We start from the raw sequence: 21,608 nt of genomic DNA on the forward strand, positions 1-21,608 counted from the left end.
AGTAGTTTAAAATGTAGATCAGAGGAAGATGGTTACTGAGAGATATGTTTACCAGTTTTGCTATGTTGATTAGCTAGTCCTGCAAAGATATTGACAATGACAAATTTTAATGTTTGTATGGCCTTCAAGGTAATGGGAATAAAATTCAATTTAAAAACAAAATCTCATTGCGCTGCACAATACGAGAGGATGTGTCAGGAAGTGCAAACTTCCTTGAGGAATTGGAAAATATTTGGCCATAACTTTATGTTTCTGTCATGTTCACTCAGCAGACCTACAATGTGCGGACCTACAATGGATGCAGACTTGCATTTACATGGCACCTTTCACAAGTTCAGATTGTGCCAAAATGCTTTAAAGCCAATTTTTTGAATCTAGGAAATAACTTCCAATTTGCAAAGGGCAAGTTTCCACCTCTGGCACATACACAGAGAAAGCCAAATCAACTTTGTTTAAATTCATTTCAATTCAAATACAGAATATTTCTAACATTTTTTAACAATGATGATAACCTGCCTCAACTCCAACTGCAGCATTTCCACCCAATGCAACCTTGTCACAGGCATTTCCCAGTGCAGATCTTTGTCCAGCCACAAGGAGGTATGCATACACAGTAAGTGTTGATCTGTTGCCATTGTATCAGTGGAAATGTGTGACCTCTGATTTGAATCTCCCCTTGAGGGAGATCAAGATATTACTGCTGTGGAGAATCTTGAGGGGAAATGCATACATCACATCCACAGCCTAATAGATCAGTGCATTTAGACCATATTGGACAGACTTTGAAGTGTTAAGTGCAACATCCTGTAGTACCCTGAAAGTCTTACAAATTTTAAAAAACTAATGCTAGAGAAAAAAAATTACAAAAACAAACAAAAGCACCTACTGACCCAACAACTTCCTCAAAACCAGCTGGAATTTCAGGCTAATTTGACTGAAGACTACAACTTGGAACAAAAATGCTGCTCCAGTTCACAATGCTCAGCACACAGGAAAAAAAACATAAATGTACTAAATTGGAAGATTGGCAATGTTTACTCAAGGTATTAAATGCGTCTAAATAAGATTAGTGTTAAGTGCAAAGGAGCAATTTGAGGATGTTATGCACTGCTTGGAAAAAATTAATTCACCAAGACTGGCAGTCAACATAAGAAAAAGCATTTCTGAAAATGTTCTATTAACCAGCGAGCAAAGAAGCTACTATCGTAATTGCAAATCCTAAAAAAAGCTCAAATCTGTTACTCTGTACTGTAATTAATGCTCCTTTCAAAAAATTGCATGGTCATACAGATCTACAGAACATTTACAGTTGCACCACAGAAAGCATTTTTTCTGGTTGTATCACCGCTTGGTATGGCTCCTGATCGACCCAAGACAGCAAGAAACAACAAAGGGTTGTGAATGAAGCCCTGTCCATCCCTCAAACCAACCTCCCATCAATTGATTCTGTCTACACTTCCTGTTGCCTCGGACAAGCAACCAGCATAATTAAGGACCCCACGCACCCCTGATATTCTCTCTTCCACCTTCTCCCATCAGGAAAAAGACACAAGGTCTGAGGTCATGTATAAGCTGACTCAAGAACAGCTTCTTCCTGCTGCATCAGACTTTTGAATGGGCCTACCTCACATTAACTTGATCTTTTTCTACGCCCTAGCTATGACTGTAACACTACATTCTGCACTCTCTCCTTTCCTTTTCTATGAATAGTATGTTGCGCTACGCGCAAGAAAAAATACCTTTCATTGTATGTTAATACATGTGACAATAATAAATCAAGGTTTGTGGCCACATTTCCCCAAAAGTCAAGTTTCTGATCTCAACTGTACCATCGTGGGGAGATAGTGAACAGACAGTGTGGAATTTTGTACACAGCTTCTATTTTCTTTATTGAACAAGAGAAAGGAAACTGGTTTGCAGAGGTGATGTCCCAAGTCCCAACTCCTCAACTGGGGTGCAGGAGTGACATCCCAACTCCGAACAGGCACCAGAGCGTGGCGACTAGGGGAATTTCACAGTAACTTAATTGCAGTGTTAATATAAGCCTTACTTGTGACTAATAAATCAACTTTAAAATTTTAACTTTAAATCAACATTACACAGTCAGCATTGCAGATCTCCTCATGGTGGCATAAAGTCTAGCATCAGCAGAGACCAGACAGCCAGTTTCAAATTCATCCTATTGGTTGGAGAAGCTGCACAGATCTTATAATGAAAAATACGGCACAGCTTTTCTTTTTCAAAAAACATCTCCACTGTGCCCATTAAACAGGAAAGATTGCTGGTAACTGTACAGTGTTGGGAGGTTCTTTAAAATTTTTTAAAAAATAAATATTTATATAATCACGTTCCCTCATTAATCGTGCATAGGCAGTCAAAGTTGGCACATTCTTATCTTTTTTGTGAAATGCACTTTAATGTCACTTGCTTTTTCAGTGATCAGGAATTTCCCACATGAGCGTGAAATTACATCTTACCACTCTGACATATTGTACTGGACTATTTTCCTCCTTTGGATGCCAAGCAAAATAATGAGAGGCAGCTATTGTACTTAGATAAAATCCAATCAAGCAGTTGAAATACTTAGCTGGCAAAAATCTTTTTAACAGCCCCATCCAATGACGATATTTAAAATGTGCAAATAAAAATGGATTTCTCAATAAAGAAAATAGATGCTGTGTACAAAATCCCACAGCAATTAGCTTGATATATTAAGTGTAAATGAAATCTTTCAAAACATTTTAACTTACTCTTAGAGAAAAAGACCATAAAAATTCATAGACACACAATACGGTTGTGCAATGTAAAATCTGATATAGAAAATCCATTAACCATATTTTGTGCCATACAGATCTCAAAGCAGATTAAAATTTAATTCACGCAATATAGAATGATTTGAATGCAGTTTCTACCCCATCAATCCAAAACATGAATGCTTACTAAATATAAGAAGTAAAAACTGCAGTCTTAAGAATTGCAGATCAATATCTCAAGCATGTCTACTTGTTGTACGGTGCATGTAAACATACACATTTATTTGTATGGCTTCACTATGTATTACTTTTTATGTAAACATAATATGACTTGTAAGAAGCCACATATGCATGGTTCACACATCTTTCTTACATTTGTTCATCAGAACATTTGGGGCCACAAGGGACCAACTCAAATTAAAATCACTCGATTGTTTGAGGAATGCTTTTCAAATGTACCGGATTACTTTAAACAACCACAAAAAAGTTGGAGTTTTGCTATATCCACTGAATAATGCAAGAAGTCTCACAACACCAGGTTAAAGTCCAACAGGTTTATTTAGTAGCAAACGCCATTAGCTTTATTTACCAAATAAACCTGTTGGACTTTAACCTGGTCTTGTGAGACTTCTTACTGTGTTTATCCCAGTACAACATCGGCATCTCCACATCATCCACTGAATAATTGCAGAAACATTGGCCCTTTCCACTTGTTCACTAATAATAAAATAAATTTTAAAATATAAAAGCAATATGCTCAACTTACCTCCTGCATGCAACGTCTCCAGCTCCTTGGCTTTCCAGTTCCTTGATCCTCCCGGTTACTACTGATCGTGCTTGCTGCATACCATGTTCCCCAATCCTCCTAGCCACGTGCCAACCCTCTAAATCCCCGCCTCTGTTACCCACTACTTTCCTCTCCCAAACCCTTGCTATGAGCAAGGGCTTGACAGATGAGCAGAAAGAGGCAGGAAGAGTAGCTTCAGAGTGAGAGCAATTTCAAGTTGCAAGGTTGTGGAGGAAAGGCAAAAGCTTGAGATGCAGAAAGAGGGGGGATTGAGAGTTGGGAGGGTTTACTGCACTGCAACTTTAATATTATTATGAAGTGGAATGTCCTGAAGTTACCACATAAATCCAGAGTTAGAGCCCAACTCGACTCAACAGATCCCCTGGCAGAGTCTCATTTGGATTTAATATCCTGGAGTGCCACATCCTAGGGTGTGGCCAAAGAGGAATGTCTTAAAGAGAGAGGTAGGAGGAGGGAATTCCAGAGCTTAAAGGTCTAGACTGAAAAGGGACAGCTACCAAAGGGAGTGCAAAAAAAAAACTAGAATTGAGGGAATGCAAAGCACTCAGAGGATTGTGTGCACTTGCTGGAAATAGTAGCAAGGCTGTGGCGGGATTTGAACACAAATTTATGAAAGAGCAGAGCTCTCTCACAGAGAAAGAATCTCTTCTGTGAGAGACAACATAACCAAATATAGGTGCAATCGCACAGAAAATAATGGTAGGTCAATTTGACAATATGTTCGAACAGAACTATCTGGTCCAGCAGTTCACAACATCTTTTTGAATTAATCGCTGATGGAATTCTAGCAGGGTAATTTTATCCTAACCCACTCAGTGGGAAGTTGACAGGACTGGATCGACCACCCCTTTTACAACCTGATGTCAATGTGAAGTAAAATGGTGCAGAGGATATAATAGGAGGTGGCGTTTGTCTGATCAGTTCCCACAAGGAAAACATGATTAAAATTACCACCTTGGTTTTGTCACAAGAGCCAAGAGGTAATGATAATCTTTCTAAAATATTAACAAGCAATCAGTTAGAGTGCTGTGTGCAGTACTGGACTCCAAACTATAGAAACAATATTAAATCTTAAGAGAAGGTACAACACAAATTCATCAGGATATTGCCTGGTATAGGGAGAAGTGGAAGAAAGACTTGAAAAAACTAAGCATTTTTCTAAGACTAAATCATGGAGCGATATGATAGTCATAACTAAAATTATGAAAGGTTGGGACAAGACAGATAGAAAAAGACTTCTGGTAATTCTTCTGGTATCAAAATAAGGGCCACAGATACAAAATCTGAGATTTATAATAGAGAACAAGAGAAACTTCTTGCACAGAAAATCGTGAGACCTTCTCAACTTCCAGGGTTACTGCTCAAGACACAAACCATGTTGGTGATCCAATAGTCAGGTGGATAAGTGATACAAGGAAAACAGACAAAGTGGTAGGCAATGAGGACAGATAAAATGTTTAGATCTATTTTCTTGCACAGAGAGTATACCAACAGAATAGTTGAGTCAAATGGCCCATTTCTGTATCATATTTCATATGTAAAATCTTTCAGCATCAAATTATCTTCTCACTATACAAGTCAATAATGGCATGTTCATTTCTATTTTTCTCTCTCCCTTCTGCATCTCTTGCTCTCCTTTCTTCCACTTGTGTTCTCCATTTTTCCAATCGTCCCTGATTTCGCTTCTCTGCTCTTACTTCTCATTTTCCTTCCATTTCTGCCTTTTTACCTTTCTTTTCCTGATAAAATTCATGTGGAAATACTTGTTCAGGCTGGCTTCCTCAGTTTTAACGTGGGTCTCTCTTCCTACACCACTGCAAATAATTTCTGTTTTCCACATTATGCTCTCTGCTTCACTATTTTTAATGCACCCAGGTCCCAGTCAGTGTTTCCTGCTGTATCCTCATCCCAGTTTCCTTTCAGCCCTTCTTGCTACTGCTCCTATAATTCACACCCCCACCCCTCCCATGTTGATTTGTTTTGTTTTTAATTTCCCACAGGCATACCAGCTATCTCCACTTTGTCCAGCTGACTCTTGACACCGCTCTCACCTTCAGATCCTTATGGGCTCCAGCTTTATCTCTTGCTGACTTCTTTTTAAAACCTTGAACTGGGTTCAATAGTTTCTACTAATTGGAACAAGCAGTATAATGCAAGAGCCATAATGGTTTAGCACACAGAACCAATTCACATCCGCCTCCTCTAAATATTGCCAGGATTGTCCGGCTGTTCAAACAGCAAATGAATTATTATAAATGGGGTACTCCTCTGCTAGAACTAATATCATGATTCTTAGGCTGAGATCAGTAACTACAATATTTCATTGATTATCAGGATGTGGGCAACGGTGATATTTACTATCCTCCCTACTTACCATGGCTGACTGACCACAGAGGGTATTTAACAGTCAACCACATAATGTGACACTGAAGTCATGAGTAAGCCAGACTGGCTAAGGATGGCAGAATGAACTAGATGAGTTTTATTTTTAAAATGTCAATTTAGCATTATTCCTGATTTCTTTTTCTAATGCCAGCCCAAAATTACTGAACTTGGAACTAACCAACGACATGTATCATGGTGGCATTGAACCCAGTATCTCCAGTTTGCTGGTTGAATACCATAACTACCACGTCATCACAGCACGGTGGCATAGTGGTTAACACTGCTGCCTCATGGCAGCAAGGACCTAAGTTTGATTTGCGGTTTAGGTCACTATCTGTGCAGACAGTTTTCTTTGTTTCCTTGTGCATTTCCTCCGGGTGCTCCAGTTTTCTCCCACAGTCCAAGAGATGTGCTGGTTAGGGTGGCTGGCCATGCTAAATTCTGCCTCAGTATACCCGAACAGGTGCCAGAGTGTGGCAACTAGGGGATTTTCACAGTAATTTTATTGCAATGTTAATGTAAATTGACTCGTGACACTAGTAAAGAAAACTTTAAACTTTACACCTAAACGTGATATAAAATTAGTACACAATGGACAGTATGTCCTATTTTGTTTTTCACTACAATAATCTAACTCAAAAAATGTTGCTCTTTCAATTAAACTTTAAGAAAAATACTTTTTGCTGCCATCCAGAAAATTAGAGTTGAAAGCGAGTTTATCAGGCAGCTTTGACAAACACACAATTCACGAATGGTCTGGGTTTACTTTTCGTTACTATGAGGAATTTGATTTATTATGCTCTATGATTTATTATTTAAAGCACAAACGTCACTGACCAATTGTTCTTGCACAGATATGAAGTCGAGATGATGTTTTTTTCAAGTACAAGACCTCCCCACTTCTATTTTAAGGAAGCTCCTTCCTCCTTCCCACTTGCGCCCCCGCCCAAGTTGTGATCAAATCTCAGAGGAATATTTCACCTTAAATGAACTCTTTATTAAGCCAAGACAGCCAACACTGTAGAGTCCATTGCATTTATACTGCAAGGGGAACTCCACAGCAAAGGCAACAACACAAAACAACTGCCCACAGGCAAACTTGCAGTTTTCATTTTCTATCAATGGACTTTCCCTGATGATTTTGAGTTCTACACAGACCTGCAAGCAGAAAAAGGTGCTTACCTGTGCTGGCACCAGTAGCCATTTATAATTACTGCTTTTTCCAGCAATTAAAAGTGTTTTCTACTCCTCTGATATGAGCAAAACCACCTCCAATTCCAATACAACTTAGCTACGAAAGTCAGAACTGCTGTCTGTAGCAACAAGGTCATAGATGGGAGTGTGACTTTGCAATGTTTTAGACACTGATGTAAGGCAACTGACTTTCAATCTTCTCTACCGTTGCTCCTTAACTCTGCCTTACACAATGTCATCTCTGTGTAAGCTAAACAAGTCTGAATTCTCCATTCCTCCAAAGTCACTTTTTAATTAAATACAAGCTCTCTTTGTACACTGCACGAGGTGTGTATGCACCAACAAGCCATTTAAGACAACTTTCAAATCTCAATTGCTCAAAACTACAAAATAATTCAATGCAGATTCAACAGCTCAGGAAAAATTAAAAATCTTGGTTTCTTGAAATTCTAATAAATGGAGGAAACACTAAAGTGATTCGTCTCCATCAAAATACTTTCCACTTGCTCAAAGTATAAACCCAGTGACAGCGTTGTTTAACACTTCGCCCCAGGTGACTGAAGTTAATTACCTGACCTGCTATTAATTGGTTCCTGTGACGGCCTGTGATCCCAAAGGAATTTCAAGCTGTCACTGTTTTTTTTAAATTAAAATCAATTAGTTGCAATCAATTGCAATTGCTAATTATGTTCCACTGACTATCTACTGTGGTCACTTTCCCTTCTTCCTTTTAAGCTTTAATATGTCATCTGACAGACTGTTCTTCCCACACCCTCACTGTAATGAGTTCAAACTTGGTGTGCAGTCTCAAGGTTCTTAATGCTAGTTTTATTAAGGCTATATCTTGTCCTATTAAGTCTTAAAATGCTTTATAAAATCTTAAATTCTCTTTCCTTCCTCATTTAATTCACGTCTTTACAATTCCAGTTTAGCATGGTCTACTCTTCACTTCTAGATTCACCTCATTTTTTTCATAATTGGTAGTGTCATGCACAAACAAAAATTTTGCAGCAGAACAGAAAAAGGGAGAAGAAGAAAGATACTGCAAGGGGAAACTACATCATAAGGAATATTTTTATTTATAAAAGAAATCTTGGGAATTAGAATCAACTGCAAAAGTGTAAAATGAAAGGTTCCAGTTACCCAACAAATACTTTTTTTTTCCTTAAAAACTTGAGAAATATTACAAAGATTAATGGACTACATCCCAAGATGTTAAACGAAGCCAGGGAAGAAATAATCGATTTTCTGAGGATCATTTTTTAATCCTCACTAGATACAAGTGAGGTTCCAGGAAATCGGAGGTCTGAGAGTGTTGTACTATTATTTAGAAAGGGTACGAGGGACAGGCCAGAAAATTATAGGTCAGTCAGTCTGACTTCAGTGGTGGGCAAAGTACTGGAATCAATTCTGACAGGATAGACGGTCACTTAGAAAGGCACAATTTGATCAGGGATAGTCAGCCTGGTTTTGTTAAGGGAAGAATATGTCCGACTAACTTAACAGAATTTTTTGAGGAAATAACAAGCTGGCTTGATGAGGGTAGTGCAGTGGATGTTGTTTACATTAATTTCAGTAAGGCATTTGACATGGTCCCGCATGGCAAACTAGTCAGAAAAGTGAGATTCCATGGGATACTGGGAAGGAGGCAGGTTGGATCCAAAACCGGCTAAGTAATGGAACCAAGGAGTAATGGTCAATGGATTTGTTTGCAAATGGAATGCAAGTTTTCTGTGGCTTTCCACAGGGCTCAGAGATGGGGCCCTTGCTGTTTATTGCGAATGTTGACGATTTGGATCTAAATATGAGAGGCATGATGGGGGAACTTGCAGGTGGTACAAAAATTGGCTGTGTAGTTGATAGTTATTATACATTTATTTAAAACATGATTGTGTTAAGAACAGGTCACATGTGATTGGGGTGTTTCAGAGGCTCCTGCTTTTAGTTTCAGTTTCTCTCTGTACAGACAAAAGCTCCAAGAATAAGTCAGTTACTGTTGGTTTGCACACACACATTCAAACTATGTCTTTTTCTTTTCTTGTAAAACCCACAGCCCCAAACATAGCTCAGACATTACACTAGTGAAGAGGATAGCTGCTGACTCCAGAATATCAATGGTTTTGATGAGTAGGTGGAAAAGTGACAAATGGAATTCAATCCAAAAAAAAGTGAGGTTGTGCATTTGGAGAGGGTAAACAAAGCAAGGGAATATTCAGTAAGCAGGATATTGAGAGGCTGAGGAAATAGGAGATCATGAAGTGTATGACCACAGGTTCATGAAGATCACAGGACAGGTGGAAAAGGGGTGAAGAAAGTATATGGAATGTTTTCTTTTATTGGATGAGGTATTGAGGACAAAAGCAGGTTTACAATGCTCAAACTGCATAAAATGATGGTTCAGCACAACTTGAATTTTGTGCACAGCGGTCACTACATTACAGGAAGGATATAATTGCTTTGAAGAGAATACAGAATACAAAAAGGCTGCCAGGACTTCAAAATTATAACTATGAGGAAAGATTAGATAGGCTAGGGATGCTTTCCATAGAACAGAGAAGGCTTAGGGGTGACCTAATTGAGATATACTATGGAGGGACCTAGATAGAGCAGACAGCAAAAATGTGCCTCCCCCAACTGAGGGATCAGTTGCCAAGGGGTATAGATTTAAGGTGATTGGTAGAAGGATTAAGGTGGACATGAGAAAAAACATCTCCACCTAGAGGGTGGTGGGCATTCGAATTCACTGCCTGAATTGGTGGTTAAAGTCAATATGCTCAACTCATTTAAAATGGTACCTGGATCTGCACCTTCAGCGCTGTAATCTGCAAGGCTGCGGACCAGATGCTGGAAAGTGGGCTTAAAATGAGCAGCTGGTTTCTGTTTTTCTCTTTCTTGGCCAGCGGAAACAGGGTAGGTTGGATGTCCACTTTCTGCACAGAACTTTCTATGGTTCTAAGCATGAAGGACATCTGAGCATCACTGGATTGTGCGTACCGGGCAGCAGTGGTTAGCACTGCAGCCTCACAGCAATATGGACCTGGCTTGGGTCAACGCCTGCGTGGAGTCTGCACGTTCTCCCTGTGTCTGCATGGGTTTCCTGCAGGTGCTCCGATTTTCTCCCTCAGTCCAAAAGACATGCTGGTTAGGTGCATTTGCCTTGCTAAATTCTCCCTCAGTGCACCCGAACAGGCGCCGGAGTGTGGCGACCAGAAGATTTTTGCAGTAACTTCATTGCAGTGTTAATGTAAGCCTGCTTGTGACAGTAACAAATAAACTTTAAAAACTCTGAACAGCCTCTGACCTTACATTTGCAGTTACCATCTTAATAATTTCCCTAATGATTAAAGGTTGTAATAATGCAACTATCCACCCAAACTAGAAATAATGAAGCAGAGTCAAGAAGCTGCTCTTCTAAAACAAAGAAGAATTCTGTGGAGTTATTGCAATTCTGTTTTTTAAAAACCATTTTATTTTATGCTGGTGCTAAGCAATAAGACTACTCATTTTCACTAGTAAGGAAAGGGGATGGATATATATGAGTCCTACTCCACTTCATTTCCTATTCAAGCTATAAAAAACAGGGAGGAATCAAAACTTCTTAGCATTAGGAGTGAAGGATAAAAAAAATTGATTTTCATGGGACTGAAGACATTACTACTCTACTTACCCCTCCAGCTCCAGCCTATGTATAACCAACAGGCTGCAGTGCAAAAATTCATCTAACTCACTTCAACAGCATTTCTACGTCAAGAAGGATGATCACATCCCAATCACACACCGTACTGACCAGGGCAAATTTGCCAGTCAAAATCTTGCAATTCCCAACCTAACATCATTATCACGTGCGCCACAGAAGTTCAAGAAGATGTATCACTTCCTTCTTAAGGCAGCTAGATAAGGCAATAAATTGACCCCCTTTTTGAAAACAAATTGGCCTCAGTGCTCCTGTGTTAAAAGTTACAAAAAGTGTGATCACAGTTCATGTCATCCACTGACCAGTCCAAATGTATGAATGGCAACAAGAACAAAATCAGGCTATAATATTTATCTCCTTTCCTCCAGGGGAGCACAGTGGTTGGCACTGCTGCCTCCAGTGCCAGAAAACTGGGTTCAATTCCTGGCTTGGGTCACAGACATCCTCTTCCTGTCTGCGTCGGTTTACTCCAGGTGCCCCAGTTTCCTCCCACAGTCCGAAAGACGTTTTGATTAGGTGCATTGGCCCTGCTAACTTCTCCCTCAGTATGTGAACAGTTGCCAGAGTGCAGCAACTAGGGGATTTTCACAGTAACTTCATTGTGGTGTTAATATAAGCGTACTTGCGTCTAATAAATAAACTTTGAAACCTATGCCCTAAAACAAGTGTTGCAGAAGAATCACTTAGAGACTGCCAAATGATCTCAATGTCAAAATTACCAGTTTCCAACAATTCATCAGACAATGGGAAACACACATGTACCCACTATGTCACTTTGGCAACATGGATGAAACATCCATGAATTTCAATATGCCTACCAACTGAACCATGCATTGGAAACTTTCAAAAACAGTTCCAGAGAAAACCGCAGGACATGCGAAAAAGGGATTCAGTGGTATATGCCTGAATGGCCAATAAAACAAAAATTAAGCCTACGGTAATTTTCATACAGTAAATCTTGCTGAAAATCAATTTCCCTGCAGGAGTTTTTGTGCAAGTCTATAATAACAGTTGGATGAATGGATAAAGATGGAGTCAAGTTATTGATCAATAGTATGTGAAATGGGCTTCCTGGTGGTCTACATAGGAATGCAGCTTATTCATGTGGGACATGTTCAGATTTCATATAATTGATGAGATCAAGAAATGCCTATGAATAAATAAGACCCACATTGCAGTTACACCAGGTTGGAGGTGGTGGGGGGGTCTGACATCCATAATTCAATCTCTGAATTCAAGGATCATGCATGTGGCAAATGGAATAAGTAGATGTTTGATGGAAGAAAAAAAAATCTTCTGAGTGGAAATATATGCACCATCCCATTTGAAGTTGTGTGTGATTTTGTTATGAAATCATGGGATGCTATTAATGCTCAAAATGTCATCAGATTGTTCAAAAACTGGAGACCAGAAAGAAAGACAATTTGCAGTGGAGGAACCATTCTGAAACCAAAGACTCCATATTTGTTCCAGGGCGGAATCTTTACGATGATGCCACAGTGAAGTTGATTAACTTGTTTATGTCAGGTGCCAAAGGCAATGAATTTGATGGGTCGAAACCATTTTCCTAGTGGTTAAAGGCATTTTGTACTGTTAATCTATTCAACAAACTACTAATTTAAAATGAAATGTTATGTTTTATTTTCACATGTCAAAATCGCGACCACCCACACTGATAGTTCACATTTAGAATCCCTACAATGGCAAAGGAAGCCATTTGGCCCATCGAGCCTGTACTGGCAACAATCCCACCCAGGCCCTATCCCCATAACCCCACCTATTTATTCTGTTAATCCCCCTGACACTAAGGAGCAATTTAGCAGGCCAATCAACCTAACCGGCACATCTTTGGACTGTGAGAGGAAAGCAGAACACCTGGGAGGAAACCCATACAGACACAGGGAGAATATGCAAACTCCACACAGTCACCCAAGGCCAGAATTGAAGCCAGGTACCAGGCATTGAGAGGCAGCAGTGCTAACACTGTGCTGCCCCTATACATGGCCTAGAAGTTGACCCCCATCTGTGAAACAACTTTTGGAGGCTTCAAAGGTCAATTTATACACTGATATATATGGTAGTTTGAAACAAACTACCATATGGTAGTTTTTTTTAAGACCAAAATAAAGTCACAATGTTGGTTCTGCATCAATCTCTGCTCGATAAGTGGAATACAAACCTTAGATATCATAGAATCATAGAACCCTACAGTGCAGAAAGAGGCCCTTCGGCCCATCGAGTCTGCACCGGCCACAATCCCACCCAGGCCCTACCCTCCGTATCCCTACATTTTATTACCCGCTAATCCCTCTAACCTAAGCATCTTACAACACTAAGGGGCAATTTTAGCACGGCCAATCAACCTAACCCGCACATCTTTGGACTGTGGGAGGAAATCGGAGCACTCGGAGGAAACCCACGCAGTCACGAGGAGAACATGCAAACTCCACACAGACAGTGACCAGAGCCGGGAATCAAACCCAGATATATGCACAGAGTTCTGTTCACATGCATTTAATTGCCAGAGAAAGAATGACTTTATGCAAAGTTAATGATTAGTTGATAAAAGTCAAGGGTGGTATCAAATTGAAAGAACAATTGCAATACAACACTGCAAGTATTAGTGGTAGGCTAGAAGGTTGGGACTTATTTGAAATCAAAGTGAAAGGAAACATAATAAAGGTGGGAGAGTACAAGAGAAAACTAATAAGGAAACAAAAAGACAGTAAAAATTTCTACAAGGAAAAAAGAGTAGCTAAAGCATTGGCCCCCAAGCGGATGAGGCTGCAAATTAATAAGGAAATGGAAGAGACTTTGAATAAGTATTTCGCATGTCTTCATAGGAGAAGATAGAAAAAGCATTCTAAGAATAGTAGAAAAACAAGAGGCAAAAGGAAGGGAGAACTCTAAACAATCAACATCACTAGAGAAAAAGTAATGAAAAAACTAAAGGGCCTAAAAAAGGTCTAATAGCCCGCAATCTAGTGTCTTACAATATGTGACTACAGACATAATGGATGTTTTGGTGTAATTTTCCAAAATTTGCTAGATTCTGAAAAGGTTGCTGCAGGTTTGAAAAAACCACAAATCTAACACTTCAAGAAAGAAGAGAAACAAAGCAGGATAGAAAAGGCAGTTAAGCGTAACATCTGCCATTGGGAACATGTTATAATCTATTTATCAGGCAGCTAATGGTACAACTTGCTTTCCTACCTATATTTTATCAAATATTTGGCTACAATGCAGTCAGTCCTTTCATCCAAATCATTTATATAGATTGTAAATAGTTGAGGCCCCAAGGCACTGATCCCTGTGGCATTCCACTCATTTGTCAACCTGGAAATGATCCATTTGACCTGATTCTGTTTTCTGTTAACTAACCAATTCTCAATTTAAGTGAACATGCTACTCCCAACACCATCTTGCGTAGTTACCTCTTATGTGACACCTTATTGAATGCCTTTCAGTAATCCAAATACACTACAACCACTTAATCCATCCTCAAATTTCTCTAATAAATTTGTCAAACAGTTTCCCTTTCACAAAAATGTTGACTGCTTGATCGTAGTATGATTTCCTTGCCAAATACGATGCTACTATTTGCTTAATAATAGATTTTAGTATTTTCCCAATGACAGATGTTAGGCTAACTGCCTATTGTATCTCATAAGAACATGTCATTATTGTTGAAAAACATAAATAACCAAATCTAGTTGAATTGATAAAAATTTCTAAATTACACACCTTAGCATTTACAAGCTAGCTAAGTAGCATTCCTACATGAACATTGTGACAAGATTATAAAACTTTAATCCAGTTTTCATTTAGATTCTAACCTTTCCACTTATCATGTACAGATTAATTCTAGACAAATTAGATTATTTTGCAAAGTGATCTTATTTAAGGGTGAAATAATACTGCATTATTGTTTTAAGACCAGCAGTTATATTGTGGAATACCTGTCACAATTTGTCCACAGAGAGCTTAGTATGTGTATTCACACACATGTAGATAATTCTTCCAACTGCAATTTTTAATGTTAACAACATTTGAACATGAAAAATATTTTTCACTAAGTTTAGAAATGCACAGGCAGTCCATAGACTGCCAGTCACTTAAATTCAGCTTCATGCCACATGCTAGCAGCAAGGGATGCATTCAATGGGAAACCCCATTGATAAAGATGGGACCATAAGATCTATCGCCACTGATCAGCGCACTCCCTCCCGTCGCACTGCATACTGCCAAAGCGAAAGTTGAAATGAGGAAAAATGGGAAGACAGGAGAGTCAAACCCCTTGGCTTTGTCTCATTCGCATGTTGAATCAGGACCTGACTCCAGACTTAAGCAGCTGGTTTCTAAAAGCCAGGGCACAGACACAAAAGTAATCAAAAAAGGAAATGGGATGTTGGACTTTAACCCAAGGGGTTGAAATACAGAAGTACTTTGGGCACCAACCCTCAGGAAATATATACTAGCCTTGGTAGGAGTACAGTGCAGATTTACCAGAAATGTACCAGCACTTGCTTTTCAGGACATGTTGTATTACCTTGGCTTATATTTCTTAGACTTTAGAAGGTTGAGGATCGAACATTATCAAGGAAGCCAATAGATAGAGAGAAACTACTCCTCTCGTGTGTGTATCCACAACAAACAGGCAGTCTTAAAATTACAGCTAGGCCACAATGGCATGAAATAAGGCAGAGCTTTTACCCACAATTGTAATTTAAGACCGAATGACAGACTTTTATTAGATAAGAGTGTAAGGGATCTGAAATAAAGCCGGGAAAATGGAGTTAATGCCACGACCTAACTGAACGATCAGATAGGTTCAAGTGGTCGAATGGCCTACTCCTGTTCCTTTGGCTGTGCCAATACATGCTCAAAAACCAATCAGCATGATCACAAAACATAGCAATGAAATTGCGGCCCAAATATGTTGAATTTAAGGTGTAAATATGTTCTAAATCATCTGAAAACATAAAACACAGATCAATATTTCAGGAGCACGCAAAACTTGTTGAGTGACTTATCAAGACAAAATAATGTTGATATTTCTACTGAAGGATCAGCGGCATCCTTATAATTACTAAATTGTCATTTAAAACCATGAAATTATAAATTCAATGTTTAATGTTTAACCCTTCAGAGGCAAAAATATGAACAGTACAAAGAAAATATTTTAGAACCATATTGCCAATGATAACTGAATATGCATCTTACACCATCTTGCTCCATACACAATGCTCACAGTGATTTGATTTGTCAAACGCACGGTCCTGGGCTGGGGAACCCAAGAACAAAGCACTTTTATGCATTTTAAATTAATGATCACTTATGACGGTAAATTGCATTCAGTTCCGCACACATAAAACCATTCCACCTTGTATGTTGCAAATTTCACTTACCAACAAACACTTTTACATCCCTGACACTGAAATTGCTATCTGGCATTCTGTGGTTAGAAGACAAGAAATTAAATATTTAGTCTCACGTTATGGAAGGAAAGAAGTTTTAAAACATGCAAATCACCAATTGAAAAAAATTAAAGAATCGCCCCAGTATTTCGCCATTATAATCACAGACATATCTAACTACTCTGTTTGCAGAGTACAGTTCGGAGCTGCATTCTCAGCTCAGCAGTGCATTCATTTACAATTTCACATCGCCCGGGTGGATAGGCGCTGCTTTTGTCCAATCGGACCTTTCCAACTCGAACCCGAGATTTAACTCTGGGCTCCAAAGAACCAAAAGGCTGCTTAATCGATCCGAGGATTTGACAACCCCGTGTACCATCCCATCCACCTCAACACATTCGCTGGTCTGGTAGCGCTGTATTAACATGGATACGTGAATTTAGCTTCAAAGAAATACGATAAATCTTATGCCTTGCAGAGCTGTCAGAAGTCGAGAGGGATGTGTAATAAAATTCACATTGTGCTAACATGCAATACGGAAATTTGCAGTATATTAAACTTGTGGGGGGGGGGACGTTTCAGATCCATTTTCGGGCCACATTCCAGCACAAACAAAACTGGTGTCATGATTTTGCAAACTCTTCTCGTCAACATATACATTCAAGACAAATGTCCGATATCAGGCATGACATTGATTTACTGTGCATTGGCCATCCAAGGAAAATTTACTGCCGTTTACTTCTGACAGATTTCTCGTTTTAAGATGCACCTTTGGAATGCATAGCTCGCCAGATCAGCTTGCTGCTTTTAGGTTGAAATAGGGCCGATTATCTGTTACCATCCCCATCAATAAACCTCCATGGTGGGTGGGATATGTCACATCAGTAACTACATTTTGCTGCATCCATTGGAGTCTGTGGTTAATGTGTCACCCCACCCCCACCCCAATGCTGTAACTACTGTCTTTTCAAGGACTATCACGTCGGGCAGGCAAGAATGCGTGTGGAACACTTGCTTGGCAACACTGCACTTGACACGATCTTTCCTCTCCCCAAAACCAAATTTTAGGGGCCACGGAAGTCGAACAGGCTCACTTTAAGGTTTGATTCTCCCCTCCCCTCATTTTCGGCATTGCAATTATTGGTCATCTGCACTGAAATTTATAAGATGCTGATTTCACTTTTTCACAAAGCAAAAACCGATTCGAGGAGGTTGTATTGTTTCAATACAGATCGTGCCCAATGCTGAGCCCGCAAGGCCTCGAATAGAACAGATCACATGGATATTGGAGGCTGCTGGGATCATGATTTAGGTGTTACATGATGAGCTAATACGTGTTCTGCTCCCTCTCTCTCAGAATCACGTCTCAGGGGGATAGGGGGAAGAGCCACATTCACGTGTATCCGTTTGGGGGGGGGGGGAATGTTCGCTACCGAGTGCGATTATCTCCGGGGGAAATGCTTAAAAGTAATCAAAAACTTTTACAATTGCTGGCTCCGATGAGGATAAACAGGCGTGAAGAAGTTCCCGTGTCTAAATCTCCGTTGGCATCCTTCCGCTTCGCGAAAAGGGTTAATGAGAATATCTGTGGGGACTCAAAAGAGCGGCCAACTCGGAAAGATTCGCAACTGGAGATTCAAATTGCCCATCTTCACGGAAGCATTGCCATTATCGTGGCTACTTTATTGCTTGAATGTGGCGTGGCAGAAACGTGGCGTAATCTGGTGGAACTCTCTCCAATTATTTAATCCGGAATGTGGATGATGAAAACCTAATCTTGCTGTAAGGGTCTATTTCCAACAGCAAGTGCTTCTTATGCCAGGCACAAAGAAGGGAAATAATGATTTGGATTCTACGACCTTGTTAACATCTCACGCCAGTGCTGCACTAAAACCATTTTAGTCTATCTCAGGTCACGAATCAAGTCATGGGAGATTATTTACATGCCTAACATAAACATATCGATGGCATGTGCTAGAAGTGTTTAGGAACATTACCAAACAAACATATCTATTAGAAAACTTACTTGATTCCTAGACCATCTTTGTCCCTGAAGATAATGGGGACCTTGATAGTCTCTCTCTGCACATATTCAAGGGTAAAATCTGTTGCAACATACAGTAAAACTTAACTTTAGGAGAGAAGCGAGAAAAGTCAACCCAACAATATTTATGCAGTTTTATCAAAAGGCGCTGTAAGCGCTGCCCATAAGCACCGTTTTAGATCGAACAGGGATTTGTCCAGAACTCTATCTTACATCTTCACACAGCAAATTGAGTTCTTAAGATCAACGTAGCTCTTCATCAGAATCCGGAGAGCCATTAATGCAGCCGCTGTTTAACAACCTCTTTCCATTGAACCTGGATTGACGGTCACTTGTTTTTTTTCAAATTGGCAGTCGCTTTGATTCGCTCTCCCGCTCCCACCCCCGGCATGTAACGCTGGCCAAATCCCTGTTGGACAAATTGCTGCAAATACAGACCGTTCAGATCATAGCAACATGCAAATTATTAAAGAAAATAAACGATATCAGCAAGTCTACGGATAGTTATTTTATTTTGTGGCTAGGTTAAGGGGATTTACAATCCACACAGCTACATACATAACATTACGATTATTCTTTCTCACATACAGCCGTATTTTTTTAAAAAAACATCTCAATGGTTTTCCTGTTTTCAGACGTCATCTCATTGACTGCACAGCAAAATATTTTTATGCACACGGGGCGGGGGGGACAGGATAATGAGTTGGATTGTGAGATAATGACGATACTCGTCAAACTCTGAAGTCATAGTCTGCCTTCACGGCGGGAAATTCGAGTCTTATGCAGCACTGACCAGGCAAGCTGCAGTACTGCTGCTACAGTCTCGCAATCTAAACGGGATTCACTGTACATTTAAAAACACACCTTTCTCCCAATTCTTACCTTTTCCTTTCATAAAGTGCACGTAACTTGAATTGTATGAGGCAATACTAAGCTTTTCCTCCACATCAAAAGTCCTCATGCTGGCTATGTCATCGTCTGAGAGGTCCTCATTGTCATACCGCCTTCTACAAAATGTGCGCTATAAACAGAACAGAACCAGACCTATATGTAACGCTACACCAGTGTTGAACCCACAGCCATTTCAAATATTAGATTTCAGAATGAAACATTGTATTTGTGTATTGGCTAGGTATTAAACTTAACCTTTATGAATGTGCATTTTGCAATCAAAAAAAAGGATCAGTTTATACAACACGACTAAAGTTCACATTTGTATACGGGACGCACGCATTAAATGGGAAAACAGGACGTGCTTCATATGCATACATATCATTAGCACTAAGTACTCGGAGGATGAATTAGAAGTACCTTCAACATCATAAATGGAAGTTTATAAATCTATCAATTTAAAGACATTTACGACTCATATGTAATGAAGCCGTCGCACCGCGGTCCTTTCTTCGTACATTTGCATTTTTAAACGTGTTTGTTTATGTGCATTTTTTAACCTGCAATTGTTGAAACAATTTCACAACTCGTGGTCCAGTTTCTAAAGCAACATGTTTTGTTTACACTTCGTATCCTGCTGAAGCACCTTTCAAGAACCTGCGATGTTATATTACTGGACAGTCCGAGGAGGGATCAGACACAAAAGTGAAATCTCGATGCAAACGATGTTTTTGGAATTCAATTTGCTTGCAATAGTTTTGCAAACGCTAACGGTCCGCCCGTCTTAGACCAAGTGGGAGCCCGGTTCGAGCAAATTGGAGGCGAGTTTGTTTTTCCACACAGCAACAATTTGAATATTTTTTTTAATTATCACTGGCATATGAAAACTAGGGCGGGGTGAACTGGCATGCAAAGAAAATACACAAATAAAAGGCAGAAGTGAAGTTGCAGGTTCCTCATTTTTATATAATTTTTTAAAAAATTTTAGAAGCGACAGGGTTTTGTTTTGTATACATGGACATTTTTTTTTGCCAGCTCTCTGGTCGCTAGGCGTCCGATTTGAGCGGAATCCGAGTTTTTGGGGAAAAAAAAATAAGCACAAACCCAGTCCTTGGGTACTGGGCTTTTCGGCACGTCTCCGGGGTTAAATTTTTTTTGTTTTTGTTCATTTAAAATTAAAAGTCACTGGGAGGGGAGGTGAGGGCAGGAGATTGGAAGAGGTGAGAGGAAGGAGGGGGAGGGGCGGGGGGATAGAGATGGGGTGGTTTGGAGGGGGGGGCGGTGAAGATGCTTTTGGGGGAGGGGGTGGAGGGGGAGGTGGAGGAGGAGGAGGGGGGGTGAAACTAGGCCGTCGAGCCTGGGTTGTAGGATGGAAGAAGCGGCCAGCGGGAAGCAGCGCTTCCTCCCGCAGACACTGTAAACACAGCAGAGCCCACTCACTTCAGCCACTTACTACTTCCCTCACAACTTGGAGCAAAAACCGTGACCAGGGCGGAATATAAGAAATAAAAAAAAACGAGATTTTAAAAAAATAACATTTATATCTATATAAAAATAAAAAAGCCTCCTCCCCTGACCCTCAGAAATAAAACAGGAAGTCACTGCCCTCCCCAAAATAATATATATAAAAAAACAAACAAGAGGCCATTTCAGCTCCAGTCACACGGTGACTGCTTCCCCCTCCATATCACTAGTAGCTGCATAAATCCTCTCTCGCTCTCTCTCTCTCTCTTTTTAATATGGCATTAAAAACTCGTTACGTTACAAAAAACTACAGACCAATCTTCGTCCAGACTCTTTCTCTACATCCATTTTTGAGATAGCATTACTCTAAATCACCAATGCATCACCCAGGATTTTGTGAATCCAAATAACTTTCAGTCACTCTACAGCCCGGGTAAAAAGACACCATTTTTCTATAGGACTTATTGCATATGACGTCATGCACTCCCCAAAAACACCTTACGTCATGTCGTTTCCCCCTCCGCCCCCAAAAAAAACATTAAGCAATTTCCTCTCCCATAACCCGACCGTGCCACCAAATAATTATCGTCAAATCCTCAGCCCGCTTTGCAGCTTATTAAAATGCACCTTTTGTTTTCTTCCTCCTCCTCCTGTTTAAATGTGCATTTAAGAGGGGGAGGGGAGGGGGAAGGTGGTGGTTTGCGTGTCCCCCGCAGCTTTTGCAGCAACGGCTTGTTTGGCGATGCAGAGCCGCACACGCAGGCACGCACGCACAGCGCCGCTTGCACCACTTCGCCCTGCAATCGAGAACGTCCCCTCTCTTCCAGCCCCGACCCCGAGCTCGCACTCGCGTTCAACCACCCACCCTGCTAACGTGCAATTCATCGCCGGGAGCTGAAGTGACTGCCTGGCTGGCTGCAACACCCGTTTCCCTTTGCAAGTTCCAGGGAGTCCAAGC

The 21,608-nt window shown here is 40.2% G+C and overlaps 1 protein-coding gene across 3 annotated transcripts in view; it reads right to left on the reverse strand.

The window, feature by feature from the left end:
* LOC145355861 (lysine-specific demethylase 2B-like) overlaps nucleotides 1-21,097 on the reverse strand; it is a 173,091-nt gene extending 151,994 nt beyond the window's left edge. For all 3 annotated transcript variants that reach the window (XM_080208294.1, XM_080208295.1, XM_080208293.1), the window contains exons 1-4: nucleotides 20,966-21,097; nucleotides 19,178-19,316; nucleotides 18,278-18,356; nucleotides 16,243-16,289 (exon numbers count right to left, since the gene is read on the reverse strand). In XM_080208294.1, coding sequence (XP_080064420.1) covers nucleotides 16,243-16,289; nucleotides 18,278-18,356; nucleotides 19,178-19,316; nucleotides 20,966-20,998 — 298 coding nt within the window. In that variant the 5' untranslated portion in view covers nucleotides 20,999-21,097. The remainder of the gene's footprint in view (nucleotides 1-16,242; nucleotides 16,290-18,277; nucleotides 18,357-19,177; nucleotides 19,317-20,965) is intronic.
* Nucleotides 21,098-21,608: the final 511 nt, after the last annotated feature.

The sequence above is a fragment of the Carcharhinus amblyrhynchos genome, chromosome 20 (assembly GCF_965287045.1).
Source record: "Carcharhinus amblyrhynchos chromosome 20, sCarAmb.v2.hapA, whole genome shotgun sequence".
Lineage (NCBI taxonomy): Eukaryota > Metazoa > Chordata > Chondrichthyes > Carcharhiniformes > Carcharhinidae > Carcharhinus > Carcharhinus amblyrhynchos.